Here is a 20,755-nt window from a genome sequence, read left to right as displayed (position 1 = left end):
TCCGAAAAAGTTTCATACATCTTTCACATAATCAATGCTGAACCAAAATTTATCTACAATCCACATACCTCTACAAAGTGACTTTAAACAAGACTCAATTCAGCAAAACAATAATCACTGAGGTCCTTATATATATGTATATATATGTATATATATATATATATATATATATATATATATATATATATATATATATATATATATATATATATTTTTTTTTTTTTGCTTTGTCGCTGTCTCCCGCGTTTGCGAGGTAGCGCAAGGAAACAGACGAAAGAAATGGCCCAACCCACCCCCATACACATGTATATACATACGTCCACACACGCAAATACACATACCTACACAGCTTTCCATGGTTTACCCCAGACGCTTCACATGCCTTGATTCAATCCACTGACAGCACGTCAACCCTGGTATACCACATCGCTCCAATTCACTCTATTCCTTGCCCTCCTTTCACCCTCCTGTATGTTCAGGCCCCGATCACACAAAATCTTTTTCACTCCATCTTTCCACCTCCAATTTGGTCTCCCTCTTCTCCTCGTTCCCTCCACCTCCGACACATATATTCTCTTGGTCAATCTTTCCTCACTCATTCTCTCCATGTGCCCGAACCATTTCAAAACACCCTCTTCTGCTCTCTCAACCACGCTCTTTTTATTTCCACACATCTCTCTTACCCTTACGTTACTTACTCGATCAAACCACCTCACACCACACATTGTCCTCAAACATCTCATTTCCAGCACATCCATCCTCCTGCGCACAACTCTATCCATAGCCCACGCCTCGCAACCATACAACATTGTTGGAACCACTATTCCTTCAAACATACCCATTTTTGCTTTCCGAGATAATGTTCTCGACTTCCACACACTCTTCAAGGCTCCCAGAATTTTCGCCCCCTCCCCCACCCTATGATCCACTTCCGCTTCCATGGTTCCATCCGCTGCCAGATCCACTCCCAGATATCTAAAACACTTCACTTCCTCCAGCCTTTCTCCATTCAAACTCACCTCCCAATTGACTTGACCCTCAACCCTACTGTTCCTAATAACCTTGCTCTTATTCACATTTACTCTTAACTTTCTTCTTTCACACACTTTACCAAACTCAGTCACCAGCTTCTGCAGTTTCTCACATGAATCAGCCACCAGCACTGTATCATCAGCGAACAACAACTGACTCACTTCCCAAGCTCTCTCATCCCCAACAGACTTCATACTTGCCCCTCTTTCCAAAACTCTTGCATTCACCTCCCTAACAACCCCATCCATAAACAAATTAAACAACCATGGAGACATCACGCACCCCTGCCGCAAACCTACATTCACTGAGAACCAATCACTTTCCTCTCTTCCTACACGTACACATGCCTTACATCCTCGATAAAAACTTTTCACTGCTTCTAACAACTTGCCTCCCACACCATATATATATATATATATATATATATATATATATATATATATATATATATATATATATTCATGTGAGAAACTGCAGAAGCTGGTGACTGAGTTTGGTAAAGTGTGTGGAAGAAGAAAGTTAAGAGTAAATGTGAATAAGAGCAAGGTTATTAGGTACAGTAGGGTTGAGGGTCAAGTCAATTGGGAGGTGAGTTTGAATGGAGAAAAACTGGAGGAAGTGAAGTGTTTTAGATATCTGGGAGTGGATCTGTCAGCGGATGGAACCATGGAAGCGGAAGTGGATCATAGGGTGGGGGAGGGGGCGAAAATTTTGGGAGCCTTGAAAAATGTGTGGAAGTCGAGAACATTATCTCGGAAAGCAAAAATGGGTATGTTTGAAGGAATAGTGGTTCCAACAATGCTGTATGGTTGCGAGGCGTGGGCTATGGATAGAGTTGTGCGCAGGAGGATGGATGTGCTGGAAATGAGATGTTTGAGGACAATGTGTGGTGTGAGGTGGTTTGATCGAGTAAGTAACGTAAGGGTAAGAGAGATGTGTGGAAATAAAAAGAGCGTGGTTGAGAGAGCAGAAGAGGGTGTTTTGAAATGGTTTGGGCACATGGAGAGAATGAGTGAGGAAAGATTGACCAAGAGGATATATGTGTCGGAGGTGGAGGGAACGAGGAGAAGAGGGAGACCAAATTGGAGGTGGAAAGATGGAGTGAAAAAGATTTTGTGTGATCGGGGCCTGAACATGCAGGAGGGTGAAAGGAGGGCAAGGAATAGAGTGAATTGGAGCGATGTGGTATACAGGGGTTGACGTGCTGTCAGTGGATTGAACCAAGGCATGTGAAGCGTCTGGGGTAAACCATGGAAAGCGGTGTAGGTATGTATATTTGCGTGTGTGGACGTGTGTATGTACATGTGTATGGGGGGGGGTTGGGCCATTTCTTTCGTCTGTTTCCTTGCGCTACCTCGCAAACGCGGGAGACAGCGACAAAGTATAAAAAAAAAAAAAAAAAAATATATATATATATATACATAACGTAAAACATCATAACAGAATACATTAACTTCAACATACATAACTCAAAGAAGGGATATCTAACAAGGAACTAGGAATACCTGCACTTTCCCAGCCATCAGAGGTAGAGTAAAAGACCCCAGTGTTCCAAGAAAAGATTTCCACTACAGGGCCATTTAGCCTTGAAAAGATGGGCCATATGCATATGATCCACCCAATCTAAGCAGAAATAAAAACATTTATGAATAATAAAGTAGGAAACAACTAACCTGGTACAGGCTTTGTAGGGGTGGATGGAGGTGGGGTGGCCTTTGATGATGAATTGGAGTTGACCACAACAATGGAGGTGGAGGAAACAGAGCTGCTGTTATTCGTATTACTGCTAATACTATTCATAGTACTGTTGCTAGTGATACTGTTGGTCGCTGGTCTGACTACCAAAGGTTTTACTGGCTGGGTTGTCTGTGAATGTTTATCTATATTACAACAGTTATAATTATCCCTGTTTTAAAATGGTAATCTAATTCAAAATCCTTCAAGAAATTTTCTTAAAATTATTATTAAATCAATAAATTCTAAATTTCTTGTTCAATCAATCAACCCAACTGACACAAAAAGCATTTCACTTCCAACACATCCATCCTCTTCCTAATTTGTTACCTTGGGCCCACACCAGTAATCCATACAACACCAGTGGGACTACTATACCATCAAACATACTCATCTTTGCCTTTACAGACAATGAACTCTCTTTACACACATTCCTCAGTGCATCAGGGACCTTCAACACAACCTACTCTATGGCTCACTTCAGCTCCCATTGTACCATTCACTGCCATGTCCACTCCCAGGTATCTAAAATAATCCACTTCTTCAAGTTCTCTCCACTCAAACTCACACACTAAATAGCCTGTCTCTATCCACTATCAAACCAAATAACCGTGCTCCCAGTCACATTCATTTTCAGCATTGTCCCAAAAAAAACCCTCCTAAACTCAGGAACCATCTTTAATAATTTTTCACCAGAAGATGAGGAAGCATCTGATAGGATCTCTAAGGCAGGGTGGATGAAGCAATACAGGGAGTCCCCATAAAACAAAATGATTATGTTCCTGAAGATTTGTCATTCTGGTGGTATGTTGCTGTATAAACAACTGAAATCCAAGTTTTATGGGAGGTTAAGTTCCTGACCCAAAAGTTTCTGCAATCCAACTCCCATGAGTAGACTATACCTGAAACAGCCTTCCACTAATTTAGACTATCTGTTTAACTACTACTGCCCTTTCACAGGTATATCAGACTAAATCTATTGATGGTGACAATGTTCATGAAGAATGACTGAGGTGGTCGTGGAGTGGATGAGGGGTGGAGTGACAGTTAATGGGATACAGTTAATGGGAGGGGGACTAGTACTGTTAAAGTTATTATCTAACCATATCTCTGACACCTGTTCTTTCCAGAAACTCTCTCATGGGGGTGGCCAAGGTCAAAGGGTCTTCATAGCTCATGAACTGCAGTGCCGCTTCTTAGCCTTTATGCCTTATCCTTTACAAGCCATTAGCAGAGGACAACTCTTATTCAAAATTATAGCTGGTGCTTGGCCTTAGTGTCTATCTATTTATCTAGAAAGATAGGCCTTTGTGTCATTCTGAGAATCTGTATCCTAATTTCAAATGTCACCACTGCAAAATGTCACTATTTGAGCAATCGTTCAACACAAACCCTGTAGACTTAAGATGTATGCTCTGCAGGATTTTCATGTGTTCAGAAACTTTCTTCCAACAAATGATCATACCTGACTTACAACTAATTATCAATTTCCTTCTGCACAGCCTGCTGCATTTGAAAAGTGGGCTACCTTTTTATTACCACTTGTAGTCAGGCTATGTCCTTATCTTTTATCTATTTACTGCACTTTCATCTACCCTGGAGGTTTCTTGCTTTCTATGTCATCCATTCTTTGCTCCACAAGCTTCTCAGACTGTCCAGTATAACACCTCCGTTAAGACTTTAGTCAATGATTCTTTCTGCCTAACTAATTTAGAAACCCAAGACTTTTGCTCCTCTTCCATACCTTTCCTCTGCAGGTTTCCTTCTTAGCCCTAAAGTCAACTCCTAGATCCTGTCCACCATTCCCTTCACTGTTTATTCAATATTGGGCCTGCTTTCCTGATTCATCACCTACCTTTTGTGGGAGAGCCAATATTCATGTATACTGCCTGCTTTTCTGATTCATCACCTACCTTTGGTGGGAGAACCAATATTCATGTATAACAAAGTTAAAAGCAACCTTGAGTTTCATTATTTTGCTGTCTTGCTTCTTCAAACAGTTTTCAAGTTTGTTTACATCATTTTCTGGCACTTTACATAACTCCTAATGATGTACTAACAATTTCTTCACCTTGCCTTCTAGAGGGTATATACTCTTAGCATACACTTTCTCACTATAGCTATTATAGTGGAGCTTCCAACCACAATGTTCCCCATCTCCTTACTAACATCTTCACTAACACTTAGAAAGCATATAAAATTCTCAAGTTCCAGATCTTCACTAAAAATCATTGCAGTATCAATTAGCTTAATCTTTTTCCAAACATCCAAATTTTCTACTTTCTCACTGCCTTTCTCAGAAGTATCCCCTACATTCAGGGTTCATGAGAGGAATTTTATCAGGGGAACAAAGTTTCTTTCAGGTCCCCTTCCCTTCTCCCTTTGTCATTCTGTTTTCATCCACTATGGTTTTAAGCCATGAGCAGTAAGGCCAAAAAGGGTATGGAAGATGAGAGAAGGGTGGAATGGAGGGTTCTGTGACTTTTTTGCATTTTCTGAGATCCCAGGAAATTCCCAGGCCCTCCCTTCTGGACCCCAAGGCCCAGGTATGAAGTACCCCTTTCACCACCCCCTCGGAGGCCCTGCCTACAATGTCTTTCACTATCCAAGAAAATTTGGTGCTAAATGTAGAGAAAGGTTGTGTGAGGGTTGGAAAACAAACACAGCATAGCATATTTTGAAAAGTCTCTATTTTCTGTTGTGATTTAGTTCCCTACTTGCTTGAGTGCAGCTAATAGCTTTAACAGTAAACTCACACATGAACAGAGAAATAGTTTATATGCCTAACAGCTTAATATTGCAAAGAGGGATCTCCTTAACCTTGAGACGAAAGCTGAAAGTTTATGTAGCTGCTAGTTTGGATAAACAGCCTTATAACTCTTGTCCTAAGCTCACATGACATGCTACAACCATACACAAGTGAAACTCACTAAAAACTAGTGTCAAAAACAAAATGTGCATGACAGAAACCATAAATTATGGGCCTGTGTAATGAGGAGTAAATGTTTACTGAATTTAATGCAACCAGTCACATGCAAACTGTAATCCTCTAAGAAAAAACCTTATTACTAAAGAAAACATAAACAAACTTTTACAGCAATTTCTGCCCTATAGCCTAAAAAGCTTGAAATACTTATGAAGCTTGGATGACTTCATAAGTTTTAAGTCTGTAAAGTTCATGAATCCTGTGAAACATGCGAAAACGCAGAACTCGCAAACGACCAAAACAGTACATGAACTTTCTTTTTTACCTATATTCCCTGAAGTCTTGCTTTCAAATATGCAAAAATCATAAAAAAATAGTCATAAGACATTTTTCATTAATGAAAACAACAAGTTTTCTAATATCTATGTTCACCTTAAAAGACAGGCCAATCTAAAGGACCATCTGCTCTCTTACCAACATCTACATGAGCTTAACTCCGAGGAGGGACCTGACTGTCTGGGCCAGTGGATTCACATCAAAACTGATATGTGATTGGCAAGCCCATAAAATCCAGTCATTTGAGAATATAACAACTTCGTTAAGTAATGTGACTAGTCATTTCTGAGGGTCTTTTCTGCTTACTGCCTACATAGGTTATACACACAACAGCAATACAATGTCAAATGCACAGGAGGAAAATAGAAAATCTTTTAGGTAAGCATGACCTTTATAAGAAGTTTGTTCAACTTAGCTAATTTTCGCTTATAAGTAATAACATCTTGAGTAAAAACTGGATGTGCTTACCGAACTGACTGATCTGGACTCATCATTTTTACTACTTCTCTTCTTATCGTGAGGTGTGGTAGGTACATCATGGTCGATGGAATGGTTGGTGGCAGGGGATGGTGCTGGTGATGACCCACACACTGATGATGGTGTTGACCCATCTGTGCTGTCGTGACTCCCACCCAGCACATGCTTTGGAAAGAAAAAGCATATGTACTACACAATTAAGGGGTGGTGTGCAAAGTGAAGGGATCAGGGAGAATGGTCTGCTGAAGAGAAAAGAGGGAGTGAAAGCTTTGCAGAAGATGAAATCCGGTAAAGCAGCGGGTTTCGATGGTATTGCAGTGGAATTTATTAAAAAAGGGGTGACTTGTGTTGTTGACTGGTTGGTAAGGATATTCAATGTATATATGGACCATGGTGAAGTGCCTGAGGATTGGCGGAATGCATGCATAATGCCATTGTACAAAGGCAAAGGGAATAAAGGCGAGTGTTCAAACCAAAGAGGCATAAGTTTGTTGAGTATTCCTGGGAAAATATATGGTAGGGTACTGATTGAGAAGGTGAAGGGATGTACAAAGCATCAGATTGGGTATAATACAAATAAGAAATGTATGTATGTTTGTATGGTTTACCCAAAAAGCTTCACATGCCCTGGATCAGTCCTGTTACAACACATTAACCCCAGTATACCATATTCTAATTCACTCTATCTCACACACCTTTCACACTCCTACATGTTTAGGCCCCCAATCACTCAAAATATTTTCCCCTCCATCCTTACATCTCCAGTTTGGTCTCCCTGTTCTCCCAGTTCCCTTCACTTATAACACATATATCCTCTTTGTCAACCTGTCCTCATTCACTCTCTCTGTATGTCCAAGCCATTTCAGCACACCCTCTTCAGCTCTCTCAACCAAAACCAGGATCTCCCTATCCACATCCAGGCCCCACAGACCTTTCCATGGTTTACCCCAGATGTTTCACATGCCTTGGTTCAGTCCACTAATGGCACATCGACCCCAATATACCATATCATTCCAATTCATTCTATTCTGAGTAAACCATTCACACTCCTGCGTGTTCAGGTCCCGATCGCTTAAAGTCTTTTTCACTCCATCCTTCCACCTCCAATTTGGTCTCCCACTTATACTTGTTTCCTCCACCTCAGACACATATATCATTTTTGTCAACCTTTCCTCACTCATTCTCACCATATGTCCAAACCAATTCAACACACCCTCTTATGCTTTTTCAACCACACTCTTTCATTACCACACATTTCTCTAACCCTTTCATTACATACTCGAACAAACCACCTCACATAACATACTGTTTTCAAACATTTCATTTCCAACACATCCACCCTCCTCCACACAACCCTATCTACTGTCCATGCCTTGCAATCATACAAAATTGTTGGAACTATTATTCCTTCAATCACCTATTTTTGTTCTCAAAGATAATGTTCTCTCCACACATTCTTCATTGCTCCCAGAACCTTTGCCCCCTCCCCTAACCTATGACTCACTTCCACTCCCATAGTTCCATTCGCTGCCAAGTCCACTCCCAGATATCTAAAACACTTTACTTCCTCCAATTTTTCTCAATTCAAACTTACATCCCAACTAATTTATTCATGCTTGTTCACCGTCTACCACAGTAGCGAAATAGCACCAGTAATAAACAAAGAAATGGCTTCGGTGGCTCAAATCCACTCTCTAGCTGACATGCAAAATGCACTAAAATCACTACCCATCATCTGCAGGCAGGCCCCACAAACCCTTCATATGAAAATATCCTGGTTAAGCCCACTCATAGCAGTTCACCTCTTGTATACAACACTGCTATAGTTTGCCTATCCCTTGCATGTCTCTAACCCTTTTGCACATTCTGGCCACTGACACCCAAAGCATCTCTAATGCAATCCTTCAAGCCCCTTGGTTTCTCCGCTTTTCCTGTTCTTCCATTTTTGTCATGTACAACCATTTTGTCATTTCTTCATTCATCCTCTCCCTATGTCCAAAACAATTAAGCACATCCCCTGTGGCTCTCTCATACAAACTGTTCTTACCATCACACTTCTCTCTTCCTCTATCATTTCTAATTCTATTAAACCTTTACACACCACATAGTGTACTTAGACATCTCATTTCAACCTCCTCCATAAAGTGACTGAGCAGTCATGATGACACCATGCCCCTCCACTGAAGACCTGGATCACTCACTCTTCTCTCTTCCTAATTGCACACATGCCTTATTGCTTTCCTCCCACACCATACACACTTGTAACACTTTCCAAAAAGCACTTCTATCAACCCTATCAAATGCCTTCTCCAGATCCATATATGCCACATACAAATCAAATCCCACTGTTTCTCTAAGTTTTTTTTTTTTTTTTTTTTGTCGCTGTCTCCCGCGTTTGCGAGGTAGCGCAAGGAAACAGACGAAAGAAATGGCCCAACCCACCCCCATACACATGTATATACATACGTCCACACACGCAAATATACATACCTACACAGCTTTCCATGGTTTACCCCAGATGCTTCACATGCCTTGATTCAATCCACTGACAGCACGTCAACCCCGGTATACCACATCGCTCCAATTCACTCTATTCCTTGCCCTCCTTTCACCCTCCTGCATGTTCAGGCCCCGATCACACAAAATCTTTTTCACTCCATCTTTCCACCTCCAATTTGGTCTCCCTCTTCTCCTCGTTCCCTCCACCTCCGACACATATATTCTCTTGGTCAATCTTTCCTCACTCATTCTCTCCATGTGCCCGAACCATTTCAAAACACCCTCTTCTGCTCTCTCAACCACGCTCTTTTTATTTCCACACATCTCTCTTACCCTTACGTTACTTACTCGATCAAACCACCTCACACCACACATTGTCCTCAAACATCTCATTTCCAGCACATCCATCCTCCTGCGCACAACTCTATCCATAGCCCACGCCTCGCAACCATACAACATTGTTGGAACCACTATTCCTTCAAACATACCCATTTTTGCTTTCCGAGATAATGTTCTCGACTTCCACACATTCTTCAAGGCTCCCAGAATTTTCGCCCCCTCCCCCACCCTATGATCCACTACCGCTTCCATGGTTCCATCCGCTGCCAGATCCACTCCCAGATATCTAAAACACTTCACTTCCTCCAGTTTTTCTCCATTCAAACTCACCTCCCAATTGACTTGACCCTCAACCCTACTGTACCTAATAACCTTGCTCTTATTCACATTTACTCTTAACTTTCTTCTTTCACACACTTTACCAAACTCAGTCACCAGCTACTGCAGTTTCTCACATGAATCAGCCACCAGCGCTGTATCATCAGCGAACAACAACTGACTCACTTCCCAAGCTCTCTCATCCCCAACAGACTTCATACTTGCCCCTCTTTCCAAAACTCTTGCATTCACCTCCCTAACAACCCCATCCATAAACAAATTAAACAACCATGGAGACATCACACACCCCTGCCGCAAACCTACATTCACCGAGAACCAATCACTTTCCTCTCTTCCTACACGTACACATGCCTTACATCCTCGATAAAAACTTTTCACTGCTTCTAACAACTTGCCTCCCACACCATATATTCTTAATACCTTCCACAGAGCATCTCTATCAACTCTATCATATGCCTTCTCCAGATCCATAAATGCTACATACAAATCCATTTGCTTTTCTAAGTATTTCTCACATACATTCTTCAAAGCAAACACCTGATCCACACATCCTCTACCACTTCTGAAACAACACTGCTCTTCCCCAATCTGATGCTCTGTACATGCCTTCACCCTCTCAATCAATACCCTCCCATATAATTTACCAGGAATACTCAACAAACTTATACCTCTGTAATTTGAGCACTCACTCTTATCCCCTTTGCCTTTGTACAATGGCACTATGCACGCATTCCGCCAATCCTCAGGCACCTCACCATGAGTCATACATACATTAAATAACCTTACCAACCAGTCAACAATACAGTCACCCCCTTTTTTTAATAAATTCCACTGCAATACCATCCAAACCTGCTGCCTTGCCGGCTTTCATCTTCCGCAAAGCTTTTACTACCTCTTCTCTGTTTACCAAATCATTTTCCCTAACCCTCTCACTTTGCACACCACCTCGACCAAAACACCCTATATCTGCCACTCTATCATCAAACACATTCAACAAACCTTCAAAATACTCACTCCATCTCCTTCTCACATCACCACTACTTGTTATCACCTCCCCATTTGCGCCCTTCACTGAAGTTCCCATTTGCTCCCTTGTCTTACGCACTTTATTTACCTCCTTCCAGAACATCTTTTTATTCTCCCTAAAATTTAATGATACTCTCTCACTCCAACTCTCATTTGCCCTTTTTTTCACCTCTTGCACCTTTCTCTTGACCTCCTGTCTCTTTCTTTTATACATCTCCCACTCAATTTCATTTTTTCCCTGCAAAAATCGTCCAAATGCCTCTCTCTTCTCTTTCACTAATACTCTTACTTCTTCATCCCACCACTCACTACCCTTTCTAATCAACCCACCTCCCACTCTTCTCATGCCACAAGCATCTTTTGCGCAATCCATCACTGATTCCCTAAATACATCCCATTCCTCCCCCACTCCCCTTACTTCCATTGTTCTCACCTTTTTCCATTCTGTACTCAGTCTCTCCTGGTACTTCCTCACACAAGTCTCCTTCCCAAGCTCACTTACTCTCACCACCCTCTTCACCCCAACATTCACTCTTCTTTTCTGAAAACCCATACAAATCTTCACCTTAGCCTCCACAAGATAATGATCAGACATCCCTCCAGTTGCACCTCTCAGCACATTAACATCCAAAAGTCTCTCTTTCGCGCGCCTGTCAATTAACACGTAATCCAATAACGCTCTCTGGCCATCTCTCCTACTTACATAAGTATACTTATGTATATCTCACTTTTTAAACCAAGTATTCCCAATCATCATTCCTTTTTCAGCACATAAATCTACAAGCTCTTCACCATTTCCATTTACAAAAATTCTCCAAAGCGAGCATCTGTTCCACATAACCTCTGTCACTCCTCAATCCATACTTCTCTACAGCCTCATGCTCGGCACATGCCAACACCCTCCCAATCACCACTTTCCCATATAATTTACCAGGTACACTCAACAAACTTATACCTTTGTAATTCAAACAATCAAGTTTGTCCTCCTCACCTTTATACAATGGCAATAAACAGGTATTTTGCCAATCCCCAGGCACATACCATGATCCATACATACATTGGAAATCCTATTTAACTATTCAACAGCACAGTCAACTCCCTCCTTAAGAAATTCAACAATAATCCCATCCACTTCAGGTGCTTTGCTACACTTTATGTAATGCAAAGCATTCTCCACCTCTTCTCTTACCAGCAAACCATCTACCACGACTCTCTTACATTTCATCCCTCCATATCCAAAAATCCCAAATCTGCTACCTAATCATCAAGCACATTCAACACTCCAGAATGCTCACTTCATTTCCTCTTTATCTAATCTCTGCCTGTTAATGCTCACCTATTTGCCTCTTAACTGATGCTTACATCTGTTCTTTTGTTCTCACACTATTAACCTCCAACAAAAATCATTTCTTATCTCCCTGAAGTTTGCTAATACTCACTCACCCCAACTCTCCTTTGCCATCTTTTACAGTCCCTGCACTTTCCTTTTGACTTCCAGCCACTTTCTTGCACATCTACTAATCACTTGCACTCTTTTCCTGCAATTAATGTCCGTACACCTCTCTTTCCTCTTTCAACTGCAACTTATCTTCCTCATTCTAAAACTTACTATTCTTTTCCACATGCTCACCTCCACCTTCTGCATGCCCCAAACCTCTCTTCTCTTTCAATAACAATTCATCTTCCATCCCCTAACTACCCTTTTCTACATGCTCACCTCCTATCTTCCACAAGACACTCTTCTTGCATATATAAGGCCTGCTCCCATAAAAGCTTAATCCTTGCATACTTCCCTTGCTTGATTTACTCTAATCTTTTGTCATTCTACACTCAATCTTTTTTGGTATCTCTATCTCTTCATACAAGCCTCTTTTCCAAGCTCACTAACTTTCACCATTCTCTTCTTACCAATATCACTTCCTCTTTTCCTGAAATATCTACAAACTTTCAACCTTGCCTCCACCAAGAAGTGACCAGACATCTCACCCACTGCCCTTCTAAGCATATTCACATCCAAGAGTCTCTTTTGCACACTATCAATTATTCATAAGCCAATGTATAATTATTATAGCAGCTTACCATCTACCCTACTCATCCTTATGTGTGTTGGTGTTGACAGACTCTGCTTGTATGAAGATGTACACTGCAAATTAGGAGTCACCTCTTGTGAGATGCTATCATGGTCAATGGACAAAAAGGTGTGCACTATCATCAGAAAACTTGTCACTCCAAAAGAGCCAATAATTTCCTTACTACTGTTTGTGGTGCAGCCTTAAAGCTGTAGAGGCCCCATCAAAAGAGTTCTGGGTTTTATGTTTAAAAAGAAAGATTAAATACATATGTTTCATACTAAGGGCAATCTATAAAATCATTGAAGCTTCTGAACACTAAATGCATATTAGTAAAATTAGTAATATATTTCACTACAAGAAGAAAGGGGAATGGCTCCAAAATATTCCAAACGATTTATCAACATTATATACGAAATTCAAAAGGAACATTAAAAGTTTTCATAAATGTGTATATATCAAGAGATGAATGTTATGAGGATAAGAAGTGGTTAATACGATTCAAATTAAATTACCTTCTTGCATAGTATGCGAAGAAGTCATACACTCTTAGGGTCCCATATAAGGAACATTCTTTACCCTCCTAAAGTTTTTAAACTTCTTTGTACTGCTTGCAATTTAAGTTTAAATGTTTAAAACTATTCCACTCAACAGCAACTCTTATGTTATCAAAGTACTTCTTTACATCTCTTCAAACCAAATTCTTGCTTAACCCTTAAATGGTGGGCAAACCTGTATTTGTAAACTATGATGTATATAAAAAGTATGGTTCTCAAAATAAAAGAAATATATGTAAAAACAGAGGATATGTAAGATATCATCACTCATATAGTTGGTAAAGTGCTAAAGGTAACTCGCAGAAGGTCTGGCGAGTGTTGGCAGATGTAGGAAGAAGGGAGGTAGGGGTAGAGCAGGGAGGTGAGCAACTGATGCAAACAATGACATCAATATTTCTGAGAAAAATACATGTAAATGTAAGGAATATGTTGGAAAAAGTAGGCTACCAAACTCATATTGCCATGAGATAACCTTGCAGATAAGGCATACTTCCACTGGTGGAGGCACTGGGAAGCTGAGAAGGGTAGAGTGCGGGGGAACTGCTTTGTGAACCATATTCACCAAATGGCAATCTGTCACTATTTAAGGTTACTCTTTCCACATACTTACATCTTTTTCAAGAAACTTGCCATTTCCTGCATTAGCAAGTAGCAAAAGAAACTGACTGAGAAATTACTTTATTCACTAATCCATTCTCTAGCTTCTGTGTATAATGCACTGAAACCACAGCCTCCATTGACAACCGCATCCCACAGACCTTTCTGTGGTTTCCCCTAACCATTTCATGTGCCCTCATTCAATCCATTGATAGCACGCTGCCCCCTGTATATCACATTACTCCAGTTTGCTCAATCACTTGCATGCATCACATCCACCTGCATGTTCAGGCCCTGAACATTCAATGCATCTTTTGTTCCATCTTTCCAGCTCTTCTTTGGTTCCCCCTTTTCTATGTTTGCTCCACTTGCAAAATGTACATATTACCACATTAATCATCATCTCACTCATCCTCCCAATATGCCTAACCATTACAGCACACCCTGTTTTGTATGGTCACCTTCAAAACAAAAAGAAATAATGAGAGAATTCAGGTCACATCTGCTCACGTACATTCTCTAGCTGTCGTGTAATGCACCAAAACCACAGCTCCCCATCCACATCCAGACCCCACATGCCCTGGTTCAGTCCACTGATGGCACGCTGACCCCAGTATACCAGATCATTCCAATTCACTCTATTCTGTGCATGCCTTTAACCCTCCTGCATGTTCAGGCCCCTTGAGGGAGCTCCTGAAGGAAAAAGGCATCACAGATATAGAAAGGCAGAGAAGGTGAATGGGAAGTTCAAGGGATGGGGGTCAGGGGAAGGGATGGCCAAGCAGTGAGTGGGGGTTTGGGATAGGAGGGGCTTAGGGGGTGGGGGTGGGGGGCAAGGGAGGGGAGGGCCATGCATGGTTTTGGGGTCCAGAGAGGGGAAGACAATGTAATGATGGGAACTGAAAAAATGCAGAGTGTGAGGGCTGGGGGACTGGAGGGTTGTGAAGGAAGCTGGATTTGGGGAAGGGAAGGGCATAGCAAAGAAATGGGAGTCAAGGAGTGGAGGGCTGTACAAGGTATAGCAGTCTGGGATGGGAGGGATATGCAGGGGACGGGGTAATATAATGGGGTAAGTGTTGGTGTAGAATATGTCTAGCCATCGTGCCAAAAAAAAAAAAAACTTCAAAGCAGGCTCAAGGATTGCCTATGGCTGGCCAAAGAAGCAAGTCTATCAGGTGAAGTGATAATACAGAAAACAGTAACATACAATACTAGCATGGAAAATAATGTTCAAGTCAATATTAAAACATGAAAGTTCATTATTTGATGTGAGCAAGTGTAACAAGAATGATACAATCATAGTATTAAACTGCAATGCTATTGTGAATATTCAAAACCATATAAATGCCATTCCCCCTTAACACTAAGGGGCTCCCCTACAAAATAATGAAACGGAAAACAAATCATACTCAAGTTTAAAAATAAGCAAAGGGAAATAAAACCTTTCCCAATATTTCAACCTCACACAGGAAATACAAAAGCAAAATGGGTTTCTTCTTTAGTTTTTAATGAAGTCAACATCACCTTCATTACTCTGAAACATTAATAACATCTTAATGTCAATAAGTTAAAAGCATATGATCCCATGACTACCTTAGTTCCCTAAGAAGAAACCTCCTCTTCCCACCTTTGGTGGAACCCCTGAAGCATGCAGCTACTTCATTCAACAAGACCAAAGGCAGGAAGTGTTAGTAATGTTACATACTTCACTTACTTTGCCTACAGTTATTTCAGGAGTTGGATAGTCCAAGTCATCCATATCGATGTCATCATATAACCCGAGGTTTTCATTGAAGTCGGGGTCCTGTGAAGACTCAATGTAATACTCGACATCCTCTTTAATCATCTTAATCTGGAAAAGAAAAAAAATAATCTTTTAAAAATACTGAAAGAAATTACTAGAAACAACAAAAAAGAAAATCAACCAAGGTTCATAAGAAAACCATTCCTCCCTTATTGTATGTTGATTTCTAAAATATGGATCAGAAGAAAACAAGTGAGGATAAATAAGTAGGTACATGTAACAAAAGGGGAAGGAACAAGAAAAAGGGGGAGGCCCCGGATGAGACGGAAGGATGGACTGAGATATGCTTTGAGTGATCAAGGCCTAAACATGCAAGAGATACAGTGAATAGGAGTGATGTGATATACAGGGAACAACAACATTTAATGGGCTAAATCAGGGCATATGAAACTGTCAGGGGAACAATGATAAAGCCTGTAAGGCTTGACTCTGGACAAAAGGAACGAGTTTCGGTGCACTATACATGAAAACTAGGAGGGTGGATGAGAGGAAATGAGGCTGTTCTTCATTTGTTCCTAGCACTACCTCACTACTAGGGAAAGAGTGTAAAAGTATGAAAAATAATATTAGTATAACCATTGTTTTCACTATCATTATATACAAAGAGGAAGAGCAAAGAGGGAGTGACTAAGAGGGCATACATGTCACAAGGGTAGAGAACAAGGAAAAGTGGGAGACCAAGGACAAGAAGGGATGGGGTGAAAGATGTTCGAATGATTGGGGCCAGATCATGCTGATGAGTTGTCAGGTATGCATAGGAAAGAGCAAACTGGAACAATGTGATATAAATAAGGTGATGTATTTGAAATGGGCTTAACCAGGCCACCTGAAGCTGTATGGGGAATGATGGGAAGATCTGTAGGGCTCGGCTGTGGATAGAATGCTCTAGTTTGTGCATTATACATGACAGCTACAGTGAGGATGTGAGCAAATGAGGCTGTTCTTCACTGCTCCTGGAAATACCTCACTTCACAAGATATTGTGACCTAAATAAAAAAGATCACTATTATTGTCTCTTTTTTCCATTGCCCAAGTTAATAAGGTGGCATCAGGAACAGATAGATAGGCCTCAACTGTTTACATCCGCTTAAAATGTTATGTACAATGCAGTGAAACCAGAGCCATTCTACCAACAATCAGTCCCTACAGACATTTCTGTGTTTTCCCTTACCACTTTATATGCCCTTCTACAGCACATTCACAGCATTTCTTTGACTATATACCATATTGCTCCTATTCTTTCAATCCCATACACACTTCTCACTCTCTTGAATGTTCAGGCCCTAATAACTTAAAAGCTTTTTTAACTACATTCTTCTATTTCCTTGGTCTGCTCCACCCCCTTTCTCTCTCCACTTCTATTAAGTATATCCTCTTAGTCAGTCTCTCACTACTCATCTTCCCCATATATCCAAGCACACCCTGTTCAGCTTCCTAAATCATACTCTGGTCACTTTTCTCTTTTATTACAAAAAATTAACTTCCTTATCCCACCACACACTACCCTTTCTCAAATGTTCAACACCTTCTATATACCAAATACTATCCCAACCAAGTGACCACTGCTTCCCTAAATACCTTCCTTTCTTTACCCATTCCCCTAGTTTTGTTTGCTCTCACCATTTTCTATTCATCAACCAATGAATTCTGGTATCTCACACATGCCTCACTTCCATACTCACTCACTCTGACCATCCTCTTTCCACCTCTGCCATTTTCTAATTTCCTAAAGCCACTATAAACTTCCACTCTTGCCTCCACCAGGAAGTGGTCAGACATTCTACCAGCTGCCCCTCTTGGTACAATCATATTCAAGCGTCTTTCTTTGGTACATCCATCAATCAGTACATAATCCAACAAACGATTTCCAATGACCCCTAACCCAAATCATCCCTGCATACTTCTGTACGTCACTCGTTTTAAACCAAATATTCCCAAACACAAGTCCTATTTCAGCAAACAATTCCACAAGCTGTTCACTATTCTTATTCACAGTTGGTATCCTATACCTCCTAATAACATCTTAAATGCCATATCACCCACTCTTGCATTAAAATCACCCATCACTAATATTCAATCCCTTGCATCAAAACTGCTGACACACTTTCCCTACCTAAGAGCATCTCTAACAACTTCTGTCGTTTTACCTTTCCTTCACTTCGTTCTGACAGCACTATAGATGCCTCTCCCATCGACAAAGCAACTCTCTTTGGTTCCCATTTGAGGGGGTTCTAGCTCTGTATCCTTGCTTGACAAGTCAAGTCAATAGCAGTCTGACTTAAAAACTGTCCCAGGCTAACTTTCAAACTGGACCCCCTTGCCCTAAGCTGCAATGTTGGTTCATTTTCCCTCTTCTATAGGTATTACTTTGTTTTTTTGCTCCCAAGAGCTGGCTGCTTGTGTGCCCCAACCACTAACTTGACCACAGAACAATTGGCAAGCTGCTGCATCAAATGATTATTGTGCAGCTATTGCCAACTCAAGGGTGGGCCATTTTGATACCTGCTTCTTTACCTAAATGTTGAAGCTTTGGAACTCTCTACCTTCTCGTCTTTCCCAATACCAATGACCTGGCAAATTTCAAAAGACAGGTTTTTCACGTCCTCAAAACTTCATAAATATCTTTTCTTTTTCTGCTTCATAATTCTCTCTTTATTTCAATTTAGGCTCGACCTTGATGTGGGCTTCTGTCCATGACTGGAGCCGGGAATGGATGAAGGCAAGCAAGTATGAATATGTACATGTGTATGTATATAATATCTACATATGTGTATGTATATGCATGTATATGTTGATATGTATATATATGTATATGTGCGTATGTGGGCGTTTATGTACAAATATATATATATATATGTGTGTGTGTGTGTATACGAGTGGATAGGCCATTCTTTGTTTGTTTCCTAGCGATACCTTGCTCGCATGGGAAACAGTGATTATGTATGATAAAAATAGAAAAAATATATACATATTACTTTTTTTTAATTTTCCAAAAGAAGGAACAGAGAAGGGGGCCAGGTGAGGATATTCCCTCAAAGGCCCAGTTCTCTGTTCTTAACGCTACCTCGCTAATGCGGGAAATGGCGAATAGTTTGAAAGAAAAGAAAGAAAAATATATACATGTATACATACACAAACATATACATATATACACATGTACATATTCATACTTGCTTGCCTTCATCCATTCCTGGCGCCATCTGCCCACAAGAAACAGCATCACTACCTCCTGCTTCAACAAGGTAGGACCAGGAAAACAGACAAAAAAGACCACATTCATTCACATTCCCTATTCACATCCAGGCTCCACAGACCTTTCCATGGTTTACCCCAGATGTTTCACATGCCCTGGTTCAGTCCATTGACAGCATGTCAACACCGGTATACCACATCATTCCAATTCACTCTATTCCTTGCATACCTCTCACCCTCTTGTATGTTCAGGCCCCGATCACTCAAAATCTTTTTCACCCCATCCTTCCACCTCCAATTTGGTCTCCTGCTTCTTGTTCCCTCCACCTCTGACTCATATATCCTCTTTATCAATCTTTTCTCACTCATTCTCTCCATATGTCCTAAACCATTTCAGCACACCCTCTTCTGCTCTCTCAACCACACTCTTTTTAATTTCCACACATCTCTCCTACCCTTTCGTTACTTACTCGATCAAACCACCTCACACCATATACTGCCCTCAAACATTTCAGTCCAACACATCCACCCTCCTCCATACAATCCTATCTATAGCCTATGTCTCACAACCATAAAATATTGTTGGATCTACTTTTCCTTCAAACATACCCATTTTTGCTCTGTGAGATAAGGTCCTCTCCTTCCACACTTTCTTCACTGCTCCTAGAGCCTTACCCCCTTCACCACCCAAACTTCCTTATTTTTTTCTCATCCTTTCTCTAACCTTGCAGAAATCTAGTCTCTTCTCTCTTATTTCCTTATATTCTTCTAATTCCTCAATTTCACTTGTGATGATAAAACTAAAAATGCAAAGAAATATCAACCTGGTCACAGTCTATAGATTGGTTGTCAAGCATTCTCATTAAGATCTCCAATTTCTTGATGTGATATTGATGCCTATCTATGTATTCCTTGAGGTCTTCTATTCTATCAGATTTATCTTTGTCCATCTTCTTTTTCTTTTGCGTTGCCATTAAAGACTCGATTTCTGATTCGAACTGGTCCATCTGGAAATAAATAAACAAGTCAATAATAGAAATAAAATGTTTTGATAATAAAAGCTATAATTCTCATAACATGTAATGTACAGTCCCAGAACCAGTGCAATTTTGAAATATAATTTTTTCTTTCCAAATTATAATTACTCACTCTTCTTGATTCTACTAGTTACCTTTCTTACCAAAGACACCAACATTCTTTTTCATTTTCAGGCAACACATTTCTCTAATGTGCAAAAATTACTGGTACATGTACTGACCAATCCTGCTGTGTTTTTACCAGCAGACTGTGCCACAATTCAAATGCTGAGTGTAATGTCCTGCTCTAAATGCAAAATATTGTTCATTATTAAGAAACGATACATACACTTTATTGCTATCAAATTCTTACTCATAATTACAGTATAATGAACTGAAAAACCTCATATGCAAACAATGTTTATTCTACTATCTTTTGCATCAATAAGAGTGGTTCATATCATTTGCGTGAACAAATACCTTTATTTAAATCTTCTCGACTAACGTCTGGTTTACTATATCTTCTGACAGTACATTCATACAGATTAATATCTTGGTCCAGCAATCTTAGGGCTGGGTAGTTGCTGACTTATAAATCTAACATGGGTATGGGGATTGATATTGTAAAGTAGACCTCATAATGGATGAAATAAATTATGAAAATCTAAACATTCACAAGGGTGACAGACATGCATGGGATACAATGAACAGGACTGATGTGGCATAGGAGCGATGCATTGCTAATGGGATGAGCCACAGAATGTGAAGTAGTGTGGGTAGCCCATGCAACAGAATGTGAAATGTAGGTTCTG

At 40.4% G+C, this 20,755-nt stretch overlaps 1 protein-coding gene across 4 annotated transcripts in view; it reads right to left on the bottom strand.

Annotated features, from left to right (window-relative positions):
- Positions 1-20,755, bottom strand: part of Not3 (CCR4-associated factor Not3) — a 61,721-nt gene that overhangs the window by 28,540 nt on the left and 12,426 nt on the right. For 2 of the 4 annotated variants that reach the window (XM_071668495.1, XM_071668497.1), the window contains exons 4-7: positions 19,752-19,934; positions 15,646-15,783; positions 6,497-6,670; positions 2,706-2,898 (exon numbers count right to left, since the gene is read on the bottom strand). In XM_071668495.1, coding sequence (XP_071524596.1) covers positions 2,706-2,898; positions 6,497-6,670; positions 15,646-15,783; positions 19,752-19,934 — 688 coding nt within the window. The remainder of the gene's footprint in view (positions 1-2,705; positions 2,899-6,496; positions 6,671-15,645; positions 15,784-19,751; positions 19,935-20,755) is intronic. The other 2 variants (XM_071668496.1, XM_071668498.1) reach the window with 1 other exon arrangement.

Source organism: Panulirus ornatus, chromosome 13, assembly GCF_036320965.1.
Source record: "Panulirus ornatus isolate Po-2019 chromosome 13, ASM3632096v1, whole genome shotgun sequence".
Lineage (NCBI taxonomy): Eukaryota > Metazoa > Arthropoda > Malacostraca > Decapoda > Palinuridae > Panulirus > Panulirus ornatus.
The sequence above is the reverse complement of the archived record's forward strand: the minus strand, read 5'-3'. Positions and strand labels throughout refer to the sequence as shown.